This window comes from Marmota monax, unplaced genomic scaffold, assembly GCF_021218885.2.
Source record: "Marmota monax isolate L192 unplaced genomic scaffold, Marmota_monax_Labrador192_F-V1.1 WCK01_AAM20220418_F8-fsc00022, whole genome shotgun sequence".
In the NCBI taxonomy this organism is placed as follows: domain Eukaryota; kingdom Metazoa; phylum Chordata; class Mammalia; order Rodentia; family Sciuridae; genus Marmota; species Marmota monax.
The window spans coordinates 17,473,885-17,494,358 of NW_026695215.1; the positions used below are offsets into that span (position 1 = coordinate 17,473,885).

Genomic DNA, 20,474 nt, shown 5'->3' on the forward strand with positions numbered 1-20,474 from the left:
TTAAGAGGCTGGTTCAGCTTCACTCTGGGCAACACCCAGAAGTACAGTGAAAATCTGATGGAACACAACCGTCTCCCCAGGCTGATGCATGGAGACCCATAATTTTGCATAGGATTTCAAGGTGTCAGCTGCCCCTCCTGTAACTCTGTGGAGCCAAGGCTAATAATCCCTAGACAGGGGACGCTGGTCCCAGACCTTGAGGGGTCCTCATTAATCAGATGCAGGGAGGAAAGAGGAAGGATCTGGGTAACTTTTCCCAGAGGGCCCACAGCTGCCTTGCAGGTAAGAAAGGACCAAGCTGCCAATTACCTCCATGGGGGTAGGAACTTTGACTTTTACCCACATTTATTTAATTTGGTCATTCTCAAACTTTAGGGAGCATCAGAATCCCCTGGAGAGTTTGTTATACCCAGAATCCTCAGACTTACCTTGGCATTTCTAACTCCGTGGGCCCAGAGTGGGGATGGATAATGTGCATTGCTAACAAATTCCCTGGTGATGCCGAGGCTGCTGGTCTGGGGGCCAAAGTTGGAGAACTGTGGTGTGTACCTCTGTTTATAGGCCCAGGCTCAGTCATGATTGTGTCACAAGCTGGATTTGAGGTGGAATTAATGGTTGACCCACAATTGTCAGGATGTACATTGTACTGAACGCATTCATCAGTTCTTTGCTTGGTATGAACTCAGCTTTCCTTTTTTTTTTAATGTCTAAATATTCACATTAGCCCGATAATGAGCTATTTGGCACGATGTTGGAGCCCAGGAGCTACGGAAAGTGAAAATTCTGGGAAATGAGTGTATCTCTATCTTGCAACTTATCTCACCCTTTATTTAGAGTGCTTCAAGAATTCTCAGCTCAGATCATCAGATTTTTCTTGTTCTTTATATTTAACGTAGTGGTCCACATTTTAAGAAAAATGTCCGAGTGTTTGAGAGACAAACTGAGAACCCACTGGCCTTTGTACAAAAACCTCCTGTCATTAAGGGACAAGTGTGCTGGCTGTGGGAGGCCACCTCTGAGCTCCCTGCTTGCCAGGCAGAATCTGGCAGCTGTTTGCAGGTGAACAAAGCTTCCTCTGGTTGGATGTGGTTGAGCTGGGTCCTGAGGCACAGTGGATCCAGGACTGGATTTCACTTCCATTTTAAGCTTGATGTTCTAAGGCAGTGCCACTCAAATTAGTGGGTACACGAGTCACTGGGCATGTGGTAAAATGCAGATTCTGGTTCAGATATGGGGACAAGGCTCAAGAGACTGCATATCCAATAAGTTCCTGGAGTAATGACAACGTTGACATCTGTGACATCTGGGAACTTTTATCCACAACCTCTCAAAAGTGAGCAGAGATGGAGGTGGGATTCATTTAAAAGAGTTCTTTTATGGGCCTTGGAACATGGACCGAAAAGGCAAACCTTTCACCTCCAAGAGTGATGGAATTCATGGGCCCAATACTAATTTTTGTTCAGTCATCTAGGCTCGTGCAAGGTTTATAAGCGTCTCCTCTCAGATCCCCTAAGTCAAGGGATACCTCTTAATGCATAGATGTCAGATTTTGCCATCTGCATCCCTCTGTGACACAGTACCTGGGTTTTACTATTCTCTGTGGCCCTGATGTGTGGCTCAGAGCTCAAAGGGTACTTGTTGCCAGAATGAAGGGACTACCCTTCTCTTGCGGTTGATAGACATCAGCCATTCATTCCTCCACGTTCAGTGACAGCCTTCCTTGACACTTCTGAAAAATGAGATGGGGGAGCCATTGGGTGGGGGGTCTGGGCAGAATGGAGACATAATTTGACTTCCATTTTACCCAGAATTCTGTGGTTGCAGGGTAGAAAGTGAACTTCAGGAAGACAGGAGTGAGCCGGGCGTGAATGGAGGCACCTTGGGCTAGAAAGCTAGCGGTGGAGGTGGTGAGAAACAGGTAGATTCCGGACACGGTGCGCAGGGGGGATCCCGCAGGATTTGCTGACCGATTGGATGGGGAGCGTGGGAGAAAGAGAGGAATGAAAGGCAAATCCCGGTCTCCTGGCCCGAGCACCGGGAAGCAGGGGGTGCTAGGGAGGCTACGGGTGAGGCAGGCATGGGAGGGGACATCCAGGAACTCAGTTTTGGACATAGCTTTGATATACTGGGCCTGGGACATCCAAGTGGAGAGGTTAAGTAGGCAGATGGCTGTAGGAGCAGGGTTGAGACAGAGTTTTAAATGGGAGATGGTCAACAGGGAACCATCAGTATACCAAAGGCATTTAAATCTCAAGATTGGAAGAGATCAAGAGAGAGAGCCAAGGACCAAGATCTGTCCACTGGGGTGCTCCAAAGTCAACCGGAGAGAAAGAACCAGCTGAGGAGACTAAGAAGGAATGACGGACGGGTGGAGAAGGAGGAGGACCACGAGATGGCCACATCCTAAAAGCCAATGGAAGGATGTTTACAAGGAGAAGCTGCGCTGAGGTGTGCGGAGGCCGAGGTCCAGCCCTGGAACTTGGCAAGGTAGAGGCCACTGGTGATGACGGCCCCTCGAGAAGGCGTGAAGTGACAAGTGAAATTTCATTTGAAGCAAATTTTTTGCTTGAAATTATAAAGGTGACTCTTATTGTAATCTCAGCTTATAACTGGAGCACTTTAAAGAGAAATGAGAGGACAGTGAGTGTAATTACTCTTTTAAGATGATTTCTGGCCAAAGTTAGCAGAGAAGCAAGTGGTATCTGGTAGAGGAAGTGGGTCAAAGAAAGGCATTACTTTTGTTTAAGATGAGAAAGATGCAGGAGAGGAAGGAAATGATACAGAAGGGGGTGGGGAGAAGTGCCAGAATAATGTCCTGGTGTGTTCTAGGGCCCCAAAGAAAGGGCTGGCTTCAGCTAGGAGCCTGGATTGTTTGTCTGGAATAACCCAGAAGGCACAGCATATGGTGCAGATGCTGGAGGGTGGGTGGAGGTGGGAAGAAGTCTGGAAATTCTGCTTCTTGGTGAGGGAGGCGGCGTTGGCTGAGAGTGAGGGAGATTTGACCCACACGGAGAAGGCAACGTGAAGTTGGAGAAGAAAGAGATCTGAAGATGCTGGCTTTGAGGAATGAGGTGACACGGTCTGGTCTCAAGTCGAGGAATGTCGGCCGCCACCAGACTCCAGGAGACACAAAGAGTCTTTCTCGCCTGGAGACCTACAGGTGGGAATGGCCCTGTGGACACCTTGACTCCAGCCCAGCGATGCTGAACTTGAACTTCTGGTCTCTAGAACTGTGAGAGAATACGTTTCCATATTAAAACACTAATTTTGTGGGAATTTCTTACAACAGCCACAAGAAATGAATTCAGGGCTAGAGGAGGAGGAGCGAATCATCAGAAGACCCTTTCCCTGCCCACCACCACACACCCGCACCCAGCCCAGGGCCTGGCATACAGCACAGCCCGATACATATTTGTGGAATAAATAAATGAATGGGCAGGAAGCCAGGCCTGAGCTATCTACCACATTCCCCTTCTCCCCTCCATCCTTCTCTGTTCCCAGGGTGAGGGGTGTAAGAAGCATCCTCAGCCTCTGTTTATGGGTTTCAGCTACAGTTATCCAAAGAGGTATCCATGAGAGGGCTATGACTTCTATACTCTGGAAAAGAGATCTTGATGTCTTAGCTTGGTCTATTTCCCACTGGGTTCAATGAACAAAGAAGTGAAATTACAGTGACTGAAGACTGTACCCCAGTAGATGGGGGCAGGGAACATTCTCCATGCAGGGATAACTGCTCAGGACGTGGGTATCACCGTCCATTCAGGTACAGCAGCTAAAGACTAGAGAAGGTCCTTAGTTCAAGGGCACACAGAGGTCAATGGCAGGGCCCACATCCAGGTCTACCCAGCACTGAGGGGCTGTGCCCCTCAATGCTGCACCAACCTGCCTTCATCCTCTCGCTCCACTCAGGAAACACCCCCCCCCCCCGGGGCCACCAGCGGGCTCCCTCCTTACCAAAGTCACACTCTGGGAGAGATGGGTACTCTGGGTGAAATGCTGACAAATTGCAATGTTCTCAGCAAAAACTTTAGGAATGTTTGAAAAAGAGGAAATAAGACAGGCATCTCTTCATTTCTTTATTAATGAGTCAAGATACACAAAGACTTAATAAAAAGTTACATAAAAGGCTCAAGCATCATCGAGATGTTCAGGCTTCACTCTCGTTTCACAACAATGGCCACCTGTTAATACTGTGAAACAGAAGCTGGGCACCCAGTGGCACTCAGCGATTCAAGTATCTCCTTCTAAGTAAATCTGACATGGAATTTCCAACCCAACGGGCTGCTAATGGAGGGGACCTGTCTGTGGCTCTGGATTTACTGTGACCTGACCTGTCTGAGGGGCCTTTGGGTTAGAGCTGACACATGTTAGTAGATCATATCTCCTGGTGAAGCAAGACAGGTCACACCAGGTCTCATGGTACCCTCCATAGCAAGTACCATGAGAGGGTGGTGGGCAAAGTCCTAAGATAAACCATCCAGATGTCCCCTGTATGCCCCAGCCCCAGCCTGCGGGGATGGGGAAGATGGCTTGGGTTACCTCTGGGGAGAAATGGAACCCTCTGAGGAGGGTGTCAGAATAGTAGGAGGAAATCTGAGAGCACACAAGGACTAAGCCACGGGATGAGGGGATTTGAGGAAGGGTATGCTCTAGGGCATGTGCAGGTAGTACTACTCTCAGGAAAAGCTGTGGGAACATGATGATGGCCCAGCCATAAGCCCCCGTAGGCCCCTCAGTCATGGAGTAGCATGATTATCAGGTTCCCCAGGCTGACCCTGCCAGGCCAGGTGGGGACGGAGATATACTGGGGATGTTCCTGGGTACACTCCACTCCAGCCTACCTGGGTAGCTGGAGAAGCGACTCTCCAAGGGTCCATTTCTAAAGATGGGGTGTTATCTACCCACCTCACCAAAGGGGGAAATGAGGTCATAGGAGAAAGCGCACCATTGGTCCCAACAAAGCAGAGGCCAACCCTTAACCAGAGTCTCCTTAGGCCCTGTGGAGTCCAGCTGTGGCTTGAGTTTAGGATAGATGCTCTGGAAGATGGGGATGGTGGCAGATACACCACCCCGTTTATATGTGAGGGGAACCAGGATGGGGAAACCCCTCTTCTGGTTACCTTTATGGCTCAGGGCCCTGTTGTAGGTCTGCTTCCAATGAGACCCCCCAGTGGGTGCGGTTAGAGCTGCAGCTCCCTGTGGGCAGGGGGTGTGCTGGTGGCGGGTGGTGCTCGGTAGTTCTCTGGCAGTGGCCGCTGCCCTGTGTGCAGGGCTTCCTGTCCTCCTCTGCCACTCCCAATGCAAAGCACCCCTGTGCTCACTGCTCCTCATCTCATCTCGAGGATGCAGCTGGAGATCAAACCACACACAAAACCACTCACGTGCCTGCTGCAGACCGGGCCCAGAGGGGCCTCAGGGTTAGAAAGAGCCGTGGCCTTTTAGTGTTTAAAATACTCGCTAACATTATAGGATCCTGGAAACTCTGAAATGCCTCATCTGGAATGTTCTCTCTTATCCTTGCTTTTAGGAACAGGGAAAAATAAAGGGAGGGGGCGCATTTTGACAAAAAGGAAGTTTGATTTCCAATCAACACGGGTCCCCCCTGCAGCAGAATCATTCTTCTGGCTGATCCCTTGGTGCTGGTGATCTGGCCGAGTGAGGAGCCCGGCACACTTTCTGAACAGAGAAGAATCCGGGTGTCTGGTCAACTTGGTTGGAGGCTCACTGTCCTTGGCTTTCATTCCATGTCTGTTTCTCCAAAGAGCAGCCTGGTCACCTGCGGGGACTGTTCTATTTGCACAGCGATCTGATTGGTAACACCTGGGGAAGAAGGTCACTCACCAAGCCACCTCATCTTCTGACCTCCTCTGGGGGGAGGGCACCATTGTTCTGGCTGCCCCTCCACTCCAACCCGGGCTGGAAAAATCCTGTCTTTGCTCCCACCAGCAGCACCAGAGAGGGAGGTGGGCATTCTCAGGGGAGACTGTCCCGTGCAGAAACAGATACCTGGGAGTCCCATCATGAGCTCCACCTTCTTTTCTCCTCTGCTCTTGTATTACTGTCGCGATCCAAGAGGGTAATAAAAGTGTGTGCCAAAGAGACAAGGAATCCGCTGACCCTTGAAGGGAAGGGGTTTGCTCAGTAACTGGGCTTAACAGAGGTGGTGGTCGGTTGACTCACGGGGAAATGGCTTCAGGTCCTGGTAATGTTTAAGGGATATTCAGACTGAATCTTTTGTGGTTAAGATTCTGTATGACCTTGAGTTTTCTGGAGGGAGTCCACAGGGGCTTCCTTGGACATGACAGTGAGTTTATATCAGAGAAACCCTGGGCAGCACAGGTGATGCACAGGAGCAGGAGAAGATCTGAGAAACCCAGGGCCTCTCGCCCACCTGGGGAGAACAACCGAACCCATGCTGTCTAAAAATAAATGCACTTTTGTGCAAAGCCACTCACTCACCTTAGTTTATATATTTTCAGGACAATAATAACAAACTCTCCTTTTAGAAACGACATGCTTGCACCTGCCACTCATCTCGGTGAGATAAATTTTGTCTTCTGATATCTGCGTCCTCAGCAAAAGCCCTCTGGGTAAATGCATCTCTCTTCTCCTCGGTTTCTAGGCAATGAATGGGGCTGCTTTCCCTCCAGGGTATGACCCATGGCCTGAGGACCCCTACCCCCCACCCCCAGCTACATACCATTCCCATTAACTTCGGGCCTCTCGGCCATTCTGCTCATTCTGGGTTGAGTTTGGCACTCAATGAAGAAGACAACAATAGTATCCTGTCCATGTTATCAGTGAGGTCTGCTGAAGACCTGGGATTCCATCAGGCAGTGGGCACAGACCCCCCCCCCCCCGCTAAATAAAATAATCATCACTAAAATAATTTAAAAATCTACAAAAGACATCTGAGCTCAGACACTGTGGCTTGGAGTCAGGCGGCGGGGGCGGGGGGAAGCTGGATAATGGCTTGTTTGGAACGTTGCACATGGATAAACACGCCCACATCAAACCAACACTAGGTAGCTAAAAGGAACAACACACCCACCAAGAGAAGGGGGGACCCGGGTGTATCAACCGGCGAGAGGCTAAAGGCTGCTCTGTACACAGGTGGCTTCCTGGTCTCACGGGAGATCTGAGACAGCTCGTGCCCTCTGGCAAAGCCAGGCCCTGTCTGCTCCCAGCTCACCCTTCCTCTCTCCCTTCCCGTGCCAAGTCCTCAGGCCAAGGGTTGTGGTTAGAAATGGTTTTCAGTGCAGTTAGGCAGTGGAGGGGTCCCGAGGGCTGGCAGTTCGCTGTCACTGTGCCCAGGGACTCAGGCCGTCACAAGATCACGCACTGCAGTTTATGGGTGCCAGTGGCCCGGTCTCCCCGCCATTTGGTTTTCTTCTTCTTCTTCTGGCTCTTTTCTGGAATCTGTTGCCTTTTAAACATTGAAGGGCAGAAAGACAAAGTCATAACGGATTTTGCTTCTCTTCTCCCCCTTACTCCTGGGTCAGAGGCACAGGGAGCCTGATCTGGCAGGGGCTGAGGGTTGGGAGGACAGATTTGGAGGCACTGGAGTCCTAGCTGCTAGAGAGGGGCCTGGCTGGATAACGTCTCTTAGGGCAAAGAAACTGGGAAGGAAGAGGAGGGGAAAACTCAAATCATCCTGTTGATGGGAATTACTGTCATCAGGCTGTGTTGCTATATTTATTTAAATCCTCAGCTGCATCATGCTTTAGGTTGTACAGAGTGTTGGCCTCTGTTTCTGTGTTCCATATTTTAAATTAAATGACAGGACAACTGACATTTTATTGCAAAAGCTTTTCACATGTTTTAACTCTTCCTAGGTGTAAACCTGGCCTTAGATGTACAGGTCATAACCAGGACGTCCCTATATGCTACTTGGTGGTAGCACATCCTAATAGGAGACAGAATGACCAGGAGAATCATTTCAAGTGTGCAGACCTGCCAGCAGAAACGTTAAGTGAAGCCTGCTGTATTTTCCATTATGCTGAAATAACAGGAGAAAATGAGATTATTGAGCACATGCAAGGTGGATAGGGAGGGATGGACAGTGGGGATGGGGAGGTGTCAAGCAAAGGACAACGTTAGAGCTCTGGGTCTCATCCAGAGCTAACCAACAGCCCTCTGAGTCACCAGCGTGAGGGCAACGGATTCAATGCATGGTGTCTTGAGAACCAAGGCCTGGGATGCTCTAGATGCTGGAGATTTGAGAAGTGGGATACATGGGGACAGGGACTGCAGCCAGTCATCTGAGCACCAGATCATTACACCTGGACCCTGACCTTGCAAAGGAATGTTCCAGAAACTATTTGTCAGGCCAGCTGACTTTGCTCGAAGGCTGAGAACTGTGGATCTGAAAAAGAGATGCCCTCACGGTTCCCCTGAAATTGGCGCCCCAGAATCACACAGTTGGTTGTTCAGGGGAAGCTGCGTACACAGGGCTTCTGCTCTGGGAATGGGGAGAGGGGCCTGCCTCCTTTTGGTTGGGTGGAAAGCTCTGGTGTTGGGAAAACATCCAAGGTGGCTGGACTGGGCGGAGGTGCCACACGCCAGCAGGAAGTCGCTTCCTTTCAGTAGGTGAAGGTGGGTCCATGTGGCAGGAGGAGCAGCTTCCACCCACAGACCCATCTGCCGCTGGGGGAGGGCGGAGGTGGGTGGAAAGTCAGGGGCAAGAGATGGAAGGAGGCTCAAGAACTGGCCAGAACAGGAGCTGTGTTCCTTACAAACCCTCAGCCTGGCTGGGCCCTTCCCAGCCACAGAGGCTCCTTCCAGAGAGGGGTGGGCTGCTCACCTAATTACTCTAACGAGGTCATGGAAGGCTTTGTCCACATTGAGAGGCGGGTCCTTGGCACTGGTTTCTATGTACGGAATCTGTAAGGCAAAGCTCAACTTGGTCAAAGAGGCACTGAGATCCACACAGTCCTTCCCCACCCCGAAGGTGGCAAATTCTCAGAGGTCCCAAGGAACCCAGGACGGAATCCCTGGTCCCCAGCAGCCTCAAGCTTCTTTTGGTGGCTTCTCGCTCTGAGGTTGGAAAGTTTTACTAATGGCTTTTCCGATTCCCTCTTGTTCTCTAGTCACAGAGATATTTGATAGCTTCCTAAAAATAGCATATAAATGATCTTTTAATATACTGGAAGACTAAAGATTTTTTTCCTTCATCAAACTAAGATACATTCGGATTCTATTCATTTTCCTTTCCGAGGCCTGCTTCTCTATCTTGAGGCAATCCCCAGCCCTCTTTTTGGCCCCCCCCAGAGTGAAAGCAGTGGGAAAGGCTGAGGAGGGGCTAGGCCACAAGCAGGACTCTGAACCCGGGTGACCTTTCTGGGCCATGCTGGTCCCCGCCCCACGGCGCCCGCCCCAGTCCAGCTCTTGTTTGGTCTGTGTCTATGAGTCCGGGAGCTCAGCCATGTTTACACAGGGATGATGCTGAGGACTCATCTCATGGCCAAAAGGCAGCAGCACATGAGAGCTGTGGCCGAGGTGACCCCATGGGCCGTATCTACACCAAGCCTCAGTTTGATGAAGGGAGAACCAGGCTTCTGAGTGCTCGTCTTCTCCTATGACAAGGACCCACAAAAGTGGGAAGTGCTGGTGGTCCCCCACGCGGGGGTGGGGGGTTGGAGACATAGGCACAGGCCTCCGTGCGTGAGACGGAAGTGAGCCGATTGTGGTGAGTTTGCAGAACTTTACTATTTTTCATGGCTTTTCTCCGATTACAAAATTAGTCCTTTTCATTACAATACATTTGAAGGAGAAAAGCACAGTTAAGAAAATAAACATGACCCGTTGGTTCAGCGCACGGGGTGGGAGCGGTGGCGGAGCCTGACAGAGTAAGTTGTTATTTCAGAGGAGTTATTGTAAAGCGTTGTCCAGGGCCCGGGACAATCCGTGTCTTCCTGTCAGTTTTCATTGCATGAGGTCAGATGTCCACACCCTGCTTTGGCTTCAAGCGGTGGTCTTAATGGAGCTGACAGACACACAAAGGGCAGGGCACACAAAAGGGCAGAGCTCAGGCCTTTGAAATCTTCATTTGACAAATATTTGAGCATCTGATTTTACTGAAAGAAAAATGCTGTCCTCTGTGAGCTGTTTGGTTTCCCAGGTCCCCACATCCCTGACCTCACTGAATATTAACCAGCAGAGGCAGGCAGGATCTCATTCTGCAGAGGGAGACGGCTGAGGGTCACGTGCCTGAGTAAGATCTACTGTGACCAGCAGAAAGTCAAACCAGGTACACATGCCACTTCCCCACCTGGCCTCCCATGCACTGGTGGGGGTGCTGAGGTCCGTTTTGGAGCCACCTCCGGTTTGAACATCATGTCCAAGTGTGGTAGATGCTTCTGTGAAGCACCTGGTAGAGCTCTGAGGTCTTTGTGGGTGAGGCCAATGGCCACCCTGAGCATTCCCAGAAGGGAAGCAGGAAGGCACCTGATCCGGGATCTGGGACCTGGCTGGAGTCCCTTCACATCCTGTACGCTGATAGCTAGAAGCCCCCAGCTTCCAGGAGTTTCGGCTACCCGTGGTCCTAATCCCCGGGCTCAGAAATACATGACTTGTACTATCCCCCAGGTCCCTGGGCATGCTCCACCTTCTTTCTAGGGGCTCTGCCTCTACCACTGAAGAAAGTCTGACGTGCATCCATTGGGTTCTTAGAATTCAGGGATTTCAGTAGCAACTGGACTTAAACTAAGGGAAACCTTGCAATAATAATTGGTAGTACCATTTAACTCCATGCAGAAAATACTATCTTCCTGCATTGGGTGGGGATCCTTCCTATTGTGCATCTGGGGACATAAAGAGGGATCGGCAAGAAAGACCGAGCAGTCAGTGATTTGAGGACCAGAGTGGGGAGTTTGGGTGGGAGCACCCTGTCTCAGACACCTAGAGAGGAACTGGTCTCAGGAGCTATAAAGTTGGGATGTCATTGAGAGCGACTGGTAGAGTCCTCTGGTCAAACACAAATGAGGCAGCAGTGTTTGTCCCGGGTAACAGCATCAGGCTGAGAGGAGAGACCTGGTGCTCCTGGGTCTCCTTCCCTTCTATTTGCAAAAGTCAGCTGTGGATGCCTAAGCAGCACCTGTGAGCCTCCACACTGCCCAGAGCTGCTGGGAGGGAAAATCAGACAGCGTTTGTGGAAGCCCCCAGCAAACCCTCCTTAGACCTACGGAACTGGTCATTGTTTGGAGGTCAAGACTGTGAAACGCAATCGCTCCTCAGGCCACCTCTGTTCAGCATGCCAGGCCCTCCTGTGCTCTCCCAGGTCGGTGTCTAATACTGACCATGATGGTCAGTTCCCAGGCTCCTCTGGAGGCTTCTGAGCAGCTCCTGGCCTGGCTGACCACTCCTGGCACCTGGAGGAGGCACCAGCTTTACTTGGCTTCCAAACTCCCCACTCTGGTCCTCATATCACTGACTGCTCGGTCTTTCTCACTGATCCTTCTTTATCTCCCCAGACCCACAACAGGAAGGGTCCCCAGCCTCAGCCCCAGGACCCCTTCCCCATCTACACTTACTCCCTTGGGTATTGTGGTTTTGAATTCTGTCTTCAGATGGGGGCGTCTGACTGCCTTCCTGGCCTCTCCCCTTGGTCATCTGTGAAGCTCCTCAAATGAAGACACTGAAAACCACACTCCTGTCTTTCCCCTACTGACTGTGACTGTCCCTCCTGGCTCACTTATTGGAATTCCAATCTCCTCCAGTTGCTCATGCCCAAACCATGGAACTGTCGTCTCTTTCTCTCTCCTCATAAGCAATCTGTGAGGAAATGCTGTTAGCTCTTACGAACCCAGACCACCACCTTCACAGCCACGCTCTGGTCCAAGTCAATCTCACGTGGGCCACAGGGACAGTCCCTTCCTAATCTCCCTGCTCTCATCCTTGCCACCCATGGACTCTACTCCATGCAGCCTCTAGAGAGAGACTGTTCATTTGTAGGTCAGGCCATATCCCTCTCACTCGCAACTCTCCAGTGATTTCCCTCCTCACAGTAAAATCTCACCAGGATTAAACCACCTATCCATCCTCACTTCCCAAACTCACCCCTCCTGCTCCCTCTGCTGAGCCAAGATGGCCTCCTTGATGTTCTGCAAACTCCCACCTCAGGGCCTTTGTACACACTATTCCCTTTGTAGAATATTCTTTCCCCAGACACTTGCAGGGCTCATTCTCTCGTGTATGAACTCCCTGCTGAATTGAACCTTTCAGGAAATCTCTTCCTGACTACCCTCTTTGGAAAGCATCCTCTCCACGCCCCATCCCTGACCCCCTTTCCCTGTGTTTGTTTCCATAACACCTAACTTTCAGAACTCTAATTTGCTTTGCTTATTATAGTCTGTCTCGGTCACTGGAGGCAGGCCCCATGAGGCAGGGATGATTATTGCCCAGGGCCTAGAGTTATGGAGTCAAGACGCAAACAGAGGGCAGAGACAGGCAGGGTTAACTTCCAGTGCACCCCCTCTTCAACTACCAGAGCTGGGCCAATGGCCAGAGGGGAGGTTCAACCTGGCAGCAGAGGAGGGGGCCAGAGGGCACAGTCCATGCCCACAAGGGCTGGGGATGCCCCGAGACCTCACCTAGCAACACTAGAAAACCTAAAATTTTCTGATGATATTCAGGTTGTGGCCTGGGGCAAACCTCAGTGTGGTCACTTGTCAGGTGGGGTTAAGGACGCCCACTGTGAGGAGCCATCGGCACGGTGCGCCTGTTCCCCAGGAGCAGTGCCTGGTGCAGGGCAGAGCTGAGCGAACAGAGCTGACTCCAACGAGTGTGAGCATACTGGGTGGTGGACAGAAGCCAACCCCTGTGCACAGCCCAGGCATGGATCTGCAGGGTCCTGGTGGGACTGAGTGGCCCTTGACCAGGAGGTGGGCGGAACGCCACTCAGAAGGCATCAGGTCCCCACATCGGAACTTCTAATGACTACAGAGGGTGTTTTCTCTCTGACTTGTTTTAAAAATATCCCCCTCCCCATATGCCCCATGAGGGCCTGCCCCATAAAATCCAGTTGCTACTCAGGAGGCCCAGGTTCCAATTCCAAAGGCCAGCACTGCCAGAGAGATGGAGGACCCACATTCACACATCTTCCGGCCCCACACAGCCCAACGCACGTGCACCTACATTGTGTTTGTTCGCCATTTCTTTTCCTTGCTCCCTGGTGATTTTCCTCAGATGCATCAAATCGACCTTGTTGGCCACGAGGATCATGGGAAATGACTCCCTGGAAATAAAGGGACAGTGAGGGCCAGTGCCTGGCTGAGGGGATGCAGCCAAACCTCAGGTGTTATCAGTCTGCCTGGCCTGGGCAGAACCCCTTCCCAGCTCCTTTCCAGAGAGAGGTAAGCCCTTGGGTGAAAGGGGCCTGGGAGTTGAGGTGGCTGTCTTGGTTTTGAAGCCTCAGGCCTGTCACAAGGCTGGTGTTGAGGCTGGTCCAGAGGCCAAACTGCCATCCAAATTGTCACTCTCACTTTATGCCCCATGAGGTCCTGCCCCGTTGAATCCAGCACTGGATATTTTTATTCTTTAAAAATTGTAATTTCACAGGTGAAAAAATGGCACTTTACTATTTCCCTCACATTTCTTTGATTAGCAAGAAAATTAAATATTTTCCCACCTGAGTCACTTTTGAGGCTCATATACTCAGGGACATAACTGCGGCTCTGTGTGCATGTGTCCCTTTACCTGGTAAAGTCATTATCCCTTTCTGCTTTAGAACAGGTATTAACTGGATTTTTCTGTGTTTACTGGGATTGGTCAGAGCTTGCTGTTTTCCTATTAGCTCCTCCGTTTATTATCTTTACTTTGCCTCTTCGAGATCCAATGAACCAAAAAGACCAGCTGGGCTGAAAATGGGCTCCAAATTATTTAATTATGAGACAAGGAAAAATGTGCTTTTAATTAGAGGCTTATAAATCTCACAGTCAAATGTGACTTAATCAATGACAATGTATACTAGAAAGAAAATTCACCTCTTTGTCCATAATATAACTTGGCTAAATTGGAGTTGAAACAAAGATGCTGCTACGGGGTGGGGATGGACCCCCTTAGGTCCCTGGAAGCAGTTTGGTCCTGAAGAAAATATCTAGGGGTGGCACTGGAGGGACTGACAGGGAGATCTGTGGGGAGGAGAGAATTCAGCTTTCCAGGAGAGGAAGAGGGAAGAGGAGGAAGAAGAGGAGGAGGAAGAGGAAGAAAGGCAGAAGGGAGCCTCCTGCAGGCCAGGAGCTGGGACACCCTGCCCTCACCTGTCCTTGACACGCAGGATGAGCTGGTGGAAGCGGTCCACGTGCTCGAAGCTGGCCTTGTCGGTGACCGAGTAGACGATGAGGAAGCCGTCCCCTGTGCGCATGTACTGCTCCCGCATGGCACTGAACTCCTCCTGCCCGGCTGTGTCCAGAACTGGGGAGAGATGAGGCCACTCAGGGGCTGCCAGCGTCCCTCTGGAGTCCCTTTAGCCCACAGACCCCCAGGGTCCGCCTGGGTGGTTTCAATCCAGGTGCTCACTGGGCCTCAATTCCCTGATCCACCCACAAGCTATTTAAAATCAGTGATCAGCTCTCACAAACCCCCTCTGGGGAGTCCCCAGGGACGGGATAACTCCCTGCTGCAGGATTTACAGAGCAGGATTCTTTGGGAAGCTACCTGACTCTCTTTGAGTCTCTAGTTCCGCCATCTTGCTGCCCCCTGTGGAGAAAGGTGTGTTTGTGGATAAGCCTAGGAGAAGCCCTGAGGAGGCCACTGGTCAGTGTGGACAGACACCAGGCAGGCTTTAGGGAGGGAATGACCCTCACCTCTAGGATGGGGCTGTCACAGGGGTGGCGGGGACAGTGCGGGGGCTGGAAAGAGGGTCCCCCAAGACCATGAGAAAGGTGCTTCCCTCCAAGCCACCCATCCCTCATACTGCTGCCGTCCCACGGACCCTGACGCTCACCCTTCCTTTTTGGTGAGATCAAGTGCTCCACCTCTGCCTGGCTCAGAGAGTCACAGCTACAGCCTGGGGTGGGGGTGTCTCCTTCCAGCTGTGCCAGCCTGACCACTCCCACCCTACAGGGTCCAAGGTCTGAACTGCTGGCTCCTGCACACCCCTGCTCACTGTCTGGCCTCCCTGCTCTCTCCACTCTCTGACCAGACCCAATTTCTCCCTCTCCCTAGAGGCAGTGAAGTCGGTGGTTACAGATTTTGGAGTCAGACCACGGAGCTGTGTCTGGCTCTCCACTCCTCGGGTGTGGCCCCGGGAAGGCTCATTTCTCTGTGCCTCTGTTTCCTAAAACAGGGATGGCCAGGGTTGTTTGAGTTAATATGTGTAATGCCCTGAGAGAGAAGTGCTGGCACAAAGAAGGACGAGGGGAGTGTCTGCCAGGAGCCTGCCATCTTTGAGGGGCCTTCTCTCCTACCCCCTGGGCCTGGGCTCCTTCCTCCCAGGCCTTGGCTCACTCTGATGTGGTGTTCTGCTGTCTGAGCCCCCAGGGCTCTCCCCACTCTGTCCCAACCCTTCTCCAGACACATCTTGCTGCCTGTTTAATGTCCCCCCACCGCCAGACTGTTGGCTCCCAGAAGCAGGGACCTGGTCTGTGTGAGTCACCTTTGAGTCTCAGCACAAAATGTACCCAAATGGTACTTGAATGAGCAAATAAAAGAGGAGTCTAAGCAATTCTGTTCATTTAAGAAGTCTTTGAGTGCCTACAATGTGCTGGGCACGTTCTAGCCTCTGTGGGCACAAAACAAATGGGGCAAAATCCTTGCTGTGGTAGGAACTTAAGATCCCGTCGAGAGACAGATAAATGACAGGCTGCTGGAACATTAGCTGGTTAAGCGTACACTATGAAGAACAACAGAGCCAGCTGGGTGGGAGGGGTCACTGTCAGAAGATGGTATTATTTATGCAAGTTCATTCTGGCGCCTCCTAACAAGTTCCCTTTTCCAATAGGCCGCACGTGGGAGCAAGGGGACCTGTTAGGAGCTTGTGCAGCAATCCAGGCAGGATATGATGGGAGGCTGGGGGAGGTGGCCAGATGGGGCCACTTTCAAAGACAGGGCTACAGTGCGGGTGCTATTGGGTCTGGCCTGAGTGACAGGGTGAATATCGGTGTCATGGACTAAGGCAGTAGGGAAGGGGAAGAAGCAGGATTTGGGGGCTCAGTTTTGACACAGGCTGCAAAGCCTAGCAGACCCCTGAATAGGACTTCAGACAGATATTTGGAGACTTACGTCAGATACTGGGAAGAAAAGAGGTGGCAAGAGACAGATGCAGGGGTGCCAGTGGGTGGACAGCAAGGAAAGCCACAGGACGAGCTACTGAGGACACTTAGGACTCCACATCTCCTCTGGTACCTTCAGACGGGGCCTGGGAAAGTGACCTGTCCCATCAGATCATCATTGATGCATGCCCTGACCAGTCCTCTGCACTTCAGAGGGGCGATGGATGGACAGGAGGAGCTGGGATGTGCACCAGACATGAGAGAAGCTAGTGGCTATTCTGCCCCACTCCTGGGCCTCAGGCTCATGCAGGAAGAGGGGTAGACTCTGGACCTTGAGGTCCGTGTAGCTCTGACATCCTACAACCCTTTCATCTGGATATAAGAAGACAGGGACCTACAGGAAGGACCAGTGGGGTGGCTGAGGGATAGGAAGAGTGCACCTTCAACTGGATCCCTCCATTATAGCTTCTCCCCACCCAAATAAATCCCACTTAGAACTGAAATCAATTAAACACTTGAAATGGCTGACATGTGGATGGGAAGGCCTGAATTCAATAGCAACATACATTAAGGTCATGTTATAATTAATATATTCACATATTTTCTAGGTTATGTTTAAAAATATGATCATTCAATTAAAAAAAATCTCAATAGGGAGCTGAAAATACAATGGATCCTCTGGAAAGGAAGACAGCCATTTCAGACACTGAAGGTCTTTGACATTATCTTGCCCACACTTTCTAGAAGAATTCTTAGAGGATGTACTCAAGCAAAGTGAAAAACAGATTCATGAAAGAGAAGGATAAGGGATATTACAAATAGTCATAAGCAAAGAAAACAGCAAAATATAAGAGTTAAGTTTAAATAAAATGTTGCACAGTTTGAAGAGAAGGGATGATAGATTGGAACTAAAATCTATGATGAGCCATGCGTGAAGGAAGAGACCAGGAAAATATAAGTGTCCCTCACCTGAGAATTAAAAATCTGAAGTGCTCTGAAATCTGCAACATTCTGTACACCAATGTGGTGCTCAAAAAGTTTTACATACTGGAACATTTTGGATCTTAGATTTTTGGACTAGGGATGCTCAAATGGTAAGGTCTATGCAAATATTCCCAAATCTGAAAAACTCTGAAACCTGAAACACTTATTGGGCCAATATGATATCCTTATTCTGGTACTAGATAAGGGATACTCAGCCTGTACTAACATTCTTGCTTCATTGGGAAAGAGGCCAAAGATCCCAATTATACCCAGATGCTGATAGAAAAATGTTAAGTATACACTTTCTTATGTATATAGCAGACCTACCCAAAGAACAGAAATAAAACCCCAAACCTCCTAATCACCAGAAGAGAGGAAAAACAGAACACAGCAAATGGAACCAATTCAACAAAAGGCAAAAATAAACTTAACGAAGTAAGCAAGTACAATTAAAAAGTAGATGTGAAATAAGATGGCAGAAATAAATCCAATCGCAGTAAATACAAATGGGATGAATTCGCCTGTCAAAAGCAGATTCTTAGTACAAAATCAATTTGCCTGCTACTTAAAAAAGACCCACTAGAAGAAAATGACACACACAAAATGAGAAAGGATAAAAGAAGAATATACTTGCCACATGCTAACCAAAAGAAACACATCTGCAAAATTAAGTTCAAGGTTAAATCATTAAATAGGAAAAATGTAGGGTATATATAATGAGAAAAGGTAAAAACATCAAAAAGTGCCAAAGTCACGAAGCTTAAAACATGGAAACTTTTAAACAGGTCTGTCTTAAAGATAGAATAAATGCCCCCACCAACTAATGATCTGTTATTAATAGAAACAAGAATATAAAATAATCCATTCACTTTGAAAATGTAAAAGTTATACTGCTCTATAACTCTCCAGTTAAAGAGAAAAGCCAAGCAGAAATCACAAATAATTTGTAATTGAAGGACAATGGTTGGAGACCAAAATGGTTCTCAGGGGGAAATTATAGCTTTAAATGCATTTCAGAAACCGAAACTGAAAATGAATTAAGCACTGAAATTGGGAAGCTAGAAAAGGAAAAATAAAACCAAAGAGAGAGGGGCTGAGGTTGGGGCTCAGCGGTAGAGCGCTTGCCTTGCACATGAGAGGCACTGGGTTCGATCCTCAGCACCACATAAAAATAAACGAACAAAATAAAGGTATTGTGTCCATCTACAACTAAGAAATTAAAAAAAAAAGACACGGGGTGGGGGGGATAGTCAATAAAGTAGAGGAAGGAGGGCGAAAGTAGTTGATAGCTAAAAATCAAAAGTAGTTGAAGTCTAAAATATCTAAAATTCTTTAAAAGATCAATTAAAAAATCTTTAGCAATTCTTGTCTGAGGGGAAAGAAAAGAAAAGTAAACATTTGGAAGGGGTGAAGGCTTATGGCTATGGATACAGATATATTTAATTATAAAAGAAATCTAGTAACAGTTTGATAGCAACACACCTTCATTTCTAGAAGAAACTGATGATTTAAGAAAACAAAGGATCAAAACTGCCTCAAGAAAACAAAAAAATCCGGGTACATCAATAACTGCAGATAAAACCCAAGAGAGAAAAATCTATTCCACAAAGGGCAGAAAAGCTATTCTTGGCCCCATGGTGGGGGCAGGCGCAGCCAGGGAGGAGGTGGCCTGAGCTGGACCTAGTCCGGTTTGGGGTCCATTCCTTGTCCAGCTTCCCTTCCACACACATATGTCTGGAAATGCCTCCTACAGCCACATGGCAGCAACGGTGCCTTCGAGGCTTCTTAGGGAAGGCTGAGGATGATGGGCAGCTATGCTGATAGGAGATCAGGGCTCCACCTGCATGCATGGGGCCAAGCCTCACGGCGTGAAGTAGGAGGACTCCAGAGACAGAGTATTAGTCACTGCGGGAGAAGAGGCGTTCTGCCAGAGTGTGTGTGTGTGTGTGTGTGAGAGAGAGAGAGAGAGAGAGAGAGAGAGAGAGCAGCCAGATTAGAGGGAGGAGGGAGATTCTGGAGGCAGTGTCAGGTCTTTGCTGCCCCAGTCCTCTCACGGTGGTGGTGGTAAGAGAGCCAGCTCCATTGCAGGGGAAGATTAAAGCGGTGGCTGCTCTCAGATCTTGTAGATTTCAGAAGCCAAGACATACACACTGGCATGGTGTGAGGTCCCAGGCAGGCTGGCAGCCAGCATGGAGAGGCACCAGCCTGGGTTCCTAATAGGACTGCCAAGACCTCCTCCTCCTCCCCCTCCTCCAACTAGAGGGGTGTGACTGGCCACCTAGAACCAGCCAAGCCTGTGACCTCCACCTTCAATGCCTGTTCCCCTCCCCTCAGGCTGTCCCAGCCACCCTCCAGCTCACCCTCCAGCTCTATGTGGTTGATCTCCTCAGCTCCTCCTTAGGAGAAGGCTCAGCCTCTGACCTCCATCTTTGAAGGCTTCCTCTCCACCTGGTGCAGCTCCCCACCTTGCAGTAGGAGCCTGGCATTCATATCCCTGGGCCTCCAGAAAGCTTCAGCACCCAGTGAGGGCTCAGAAAAATAAGTGCACAGTGATGAGGCAAATCAAGTGCACGCGACAGGAAATGCTGTAACCACACTGAAACAGCTCACTCCAGCTTTAAGGGAAATCACAAAACACTGACTTTTTAACTAAATTTCAGGGTGCAACCTTCAGGGTGAAACTAGGCTTCTGGAACCTAAAACAATAGACAATGATTTCTAGGGATAATATGGTTAGAGCTATTTCCAATCCCTAGACCCACCGGGGGAATGAAAGAGCCCATTTTACAGGACAGTTAGGTGGGGAAGACTGAGCCCCTCCCAGGAACAGATTCAATAAAATAATGTTCCTGGTTGAGCACAACCATGCTGAGCACCCACCACCACCACCATTTGCATTTGTGCTCCCTTTCTGGGTAAGGGCACCTAAGGGGCAGGGAGGGTGCCTGGCAGCAGGAGTGGCTGTGACAACCCAGCACTGTTCCCAGAAAAAGAGTCACTTGCTTGGACTTCTCCAAAGTGCTGGCAGGATGTGGAAAGCCAGGCCACTGGGGACTCTACAGGAGAGGGAGCTAAGAGTCCTATAGAGGCACCAACTGGCTTCCTAGCAATGGGGGGAGACTCCTTCTGGCAGGGGCCCCAACTTCCTCGACACGCTCACTGAAGGACAAGAGCAGCAGAGGAGAAGTGCCAGCCACCAGCCCCGGGCGTGCTCTTCTAGAGGCCACACTACTGCAGCGTGGGGCCTGGAGTGAGGAGGTCTTGGGGTCAGTTTTCATG

At 50.0% G+C, this 20,474-nt stretch overlaps 1 protein-coding gene across 5 annotated transcripts in view; it reads right to left on the bottom strand.

Moving 5' to 3' along the window:
- Positions 1-4,063: 4,063 nt before the first annotated feature.
- Positions 4,064-20,474, bottom strand: part of Mras (muscle RAS oncogene homolog) — a 53,443-nt gene continuing 37,032 nt past the window's right edge. For 4 of the 5 annotated variants that reach the window (XM_058574809.1, XM_046431719.2, XM_046431720.2 and 1 more), the window contains 4 exons: positions 14,259-14,412; positions 13,135-13,234; positions 8,804-8,883; positions 4,064-7,426 (listed from right to left, as the gene is read on the bottom strand). In XM_058574809.1, the coding sequence (XP_058430792.1) occupies positions 7,327-7,426; positions 8,804-8,883; positions 13,135-13,234; positions 14,259-14,412 (434 nt within the window). In that variant the 3' untranslated portion in view covers positions 4,064-7,326. Of the gene's footprint in view, positions 7,427-8,803; positions 8,884-13,134; positions 13,235-14,258; positions 14,413-19,555; positions 19,740-20,474 lie in introns of those variants that run through there. The other variant, XM_046431723.2, reaches the window with a different exon arrangement.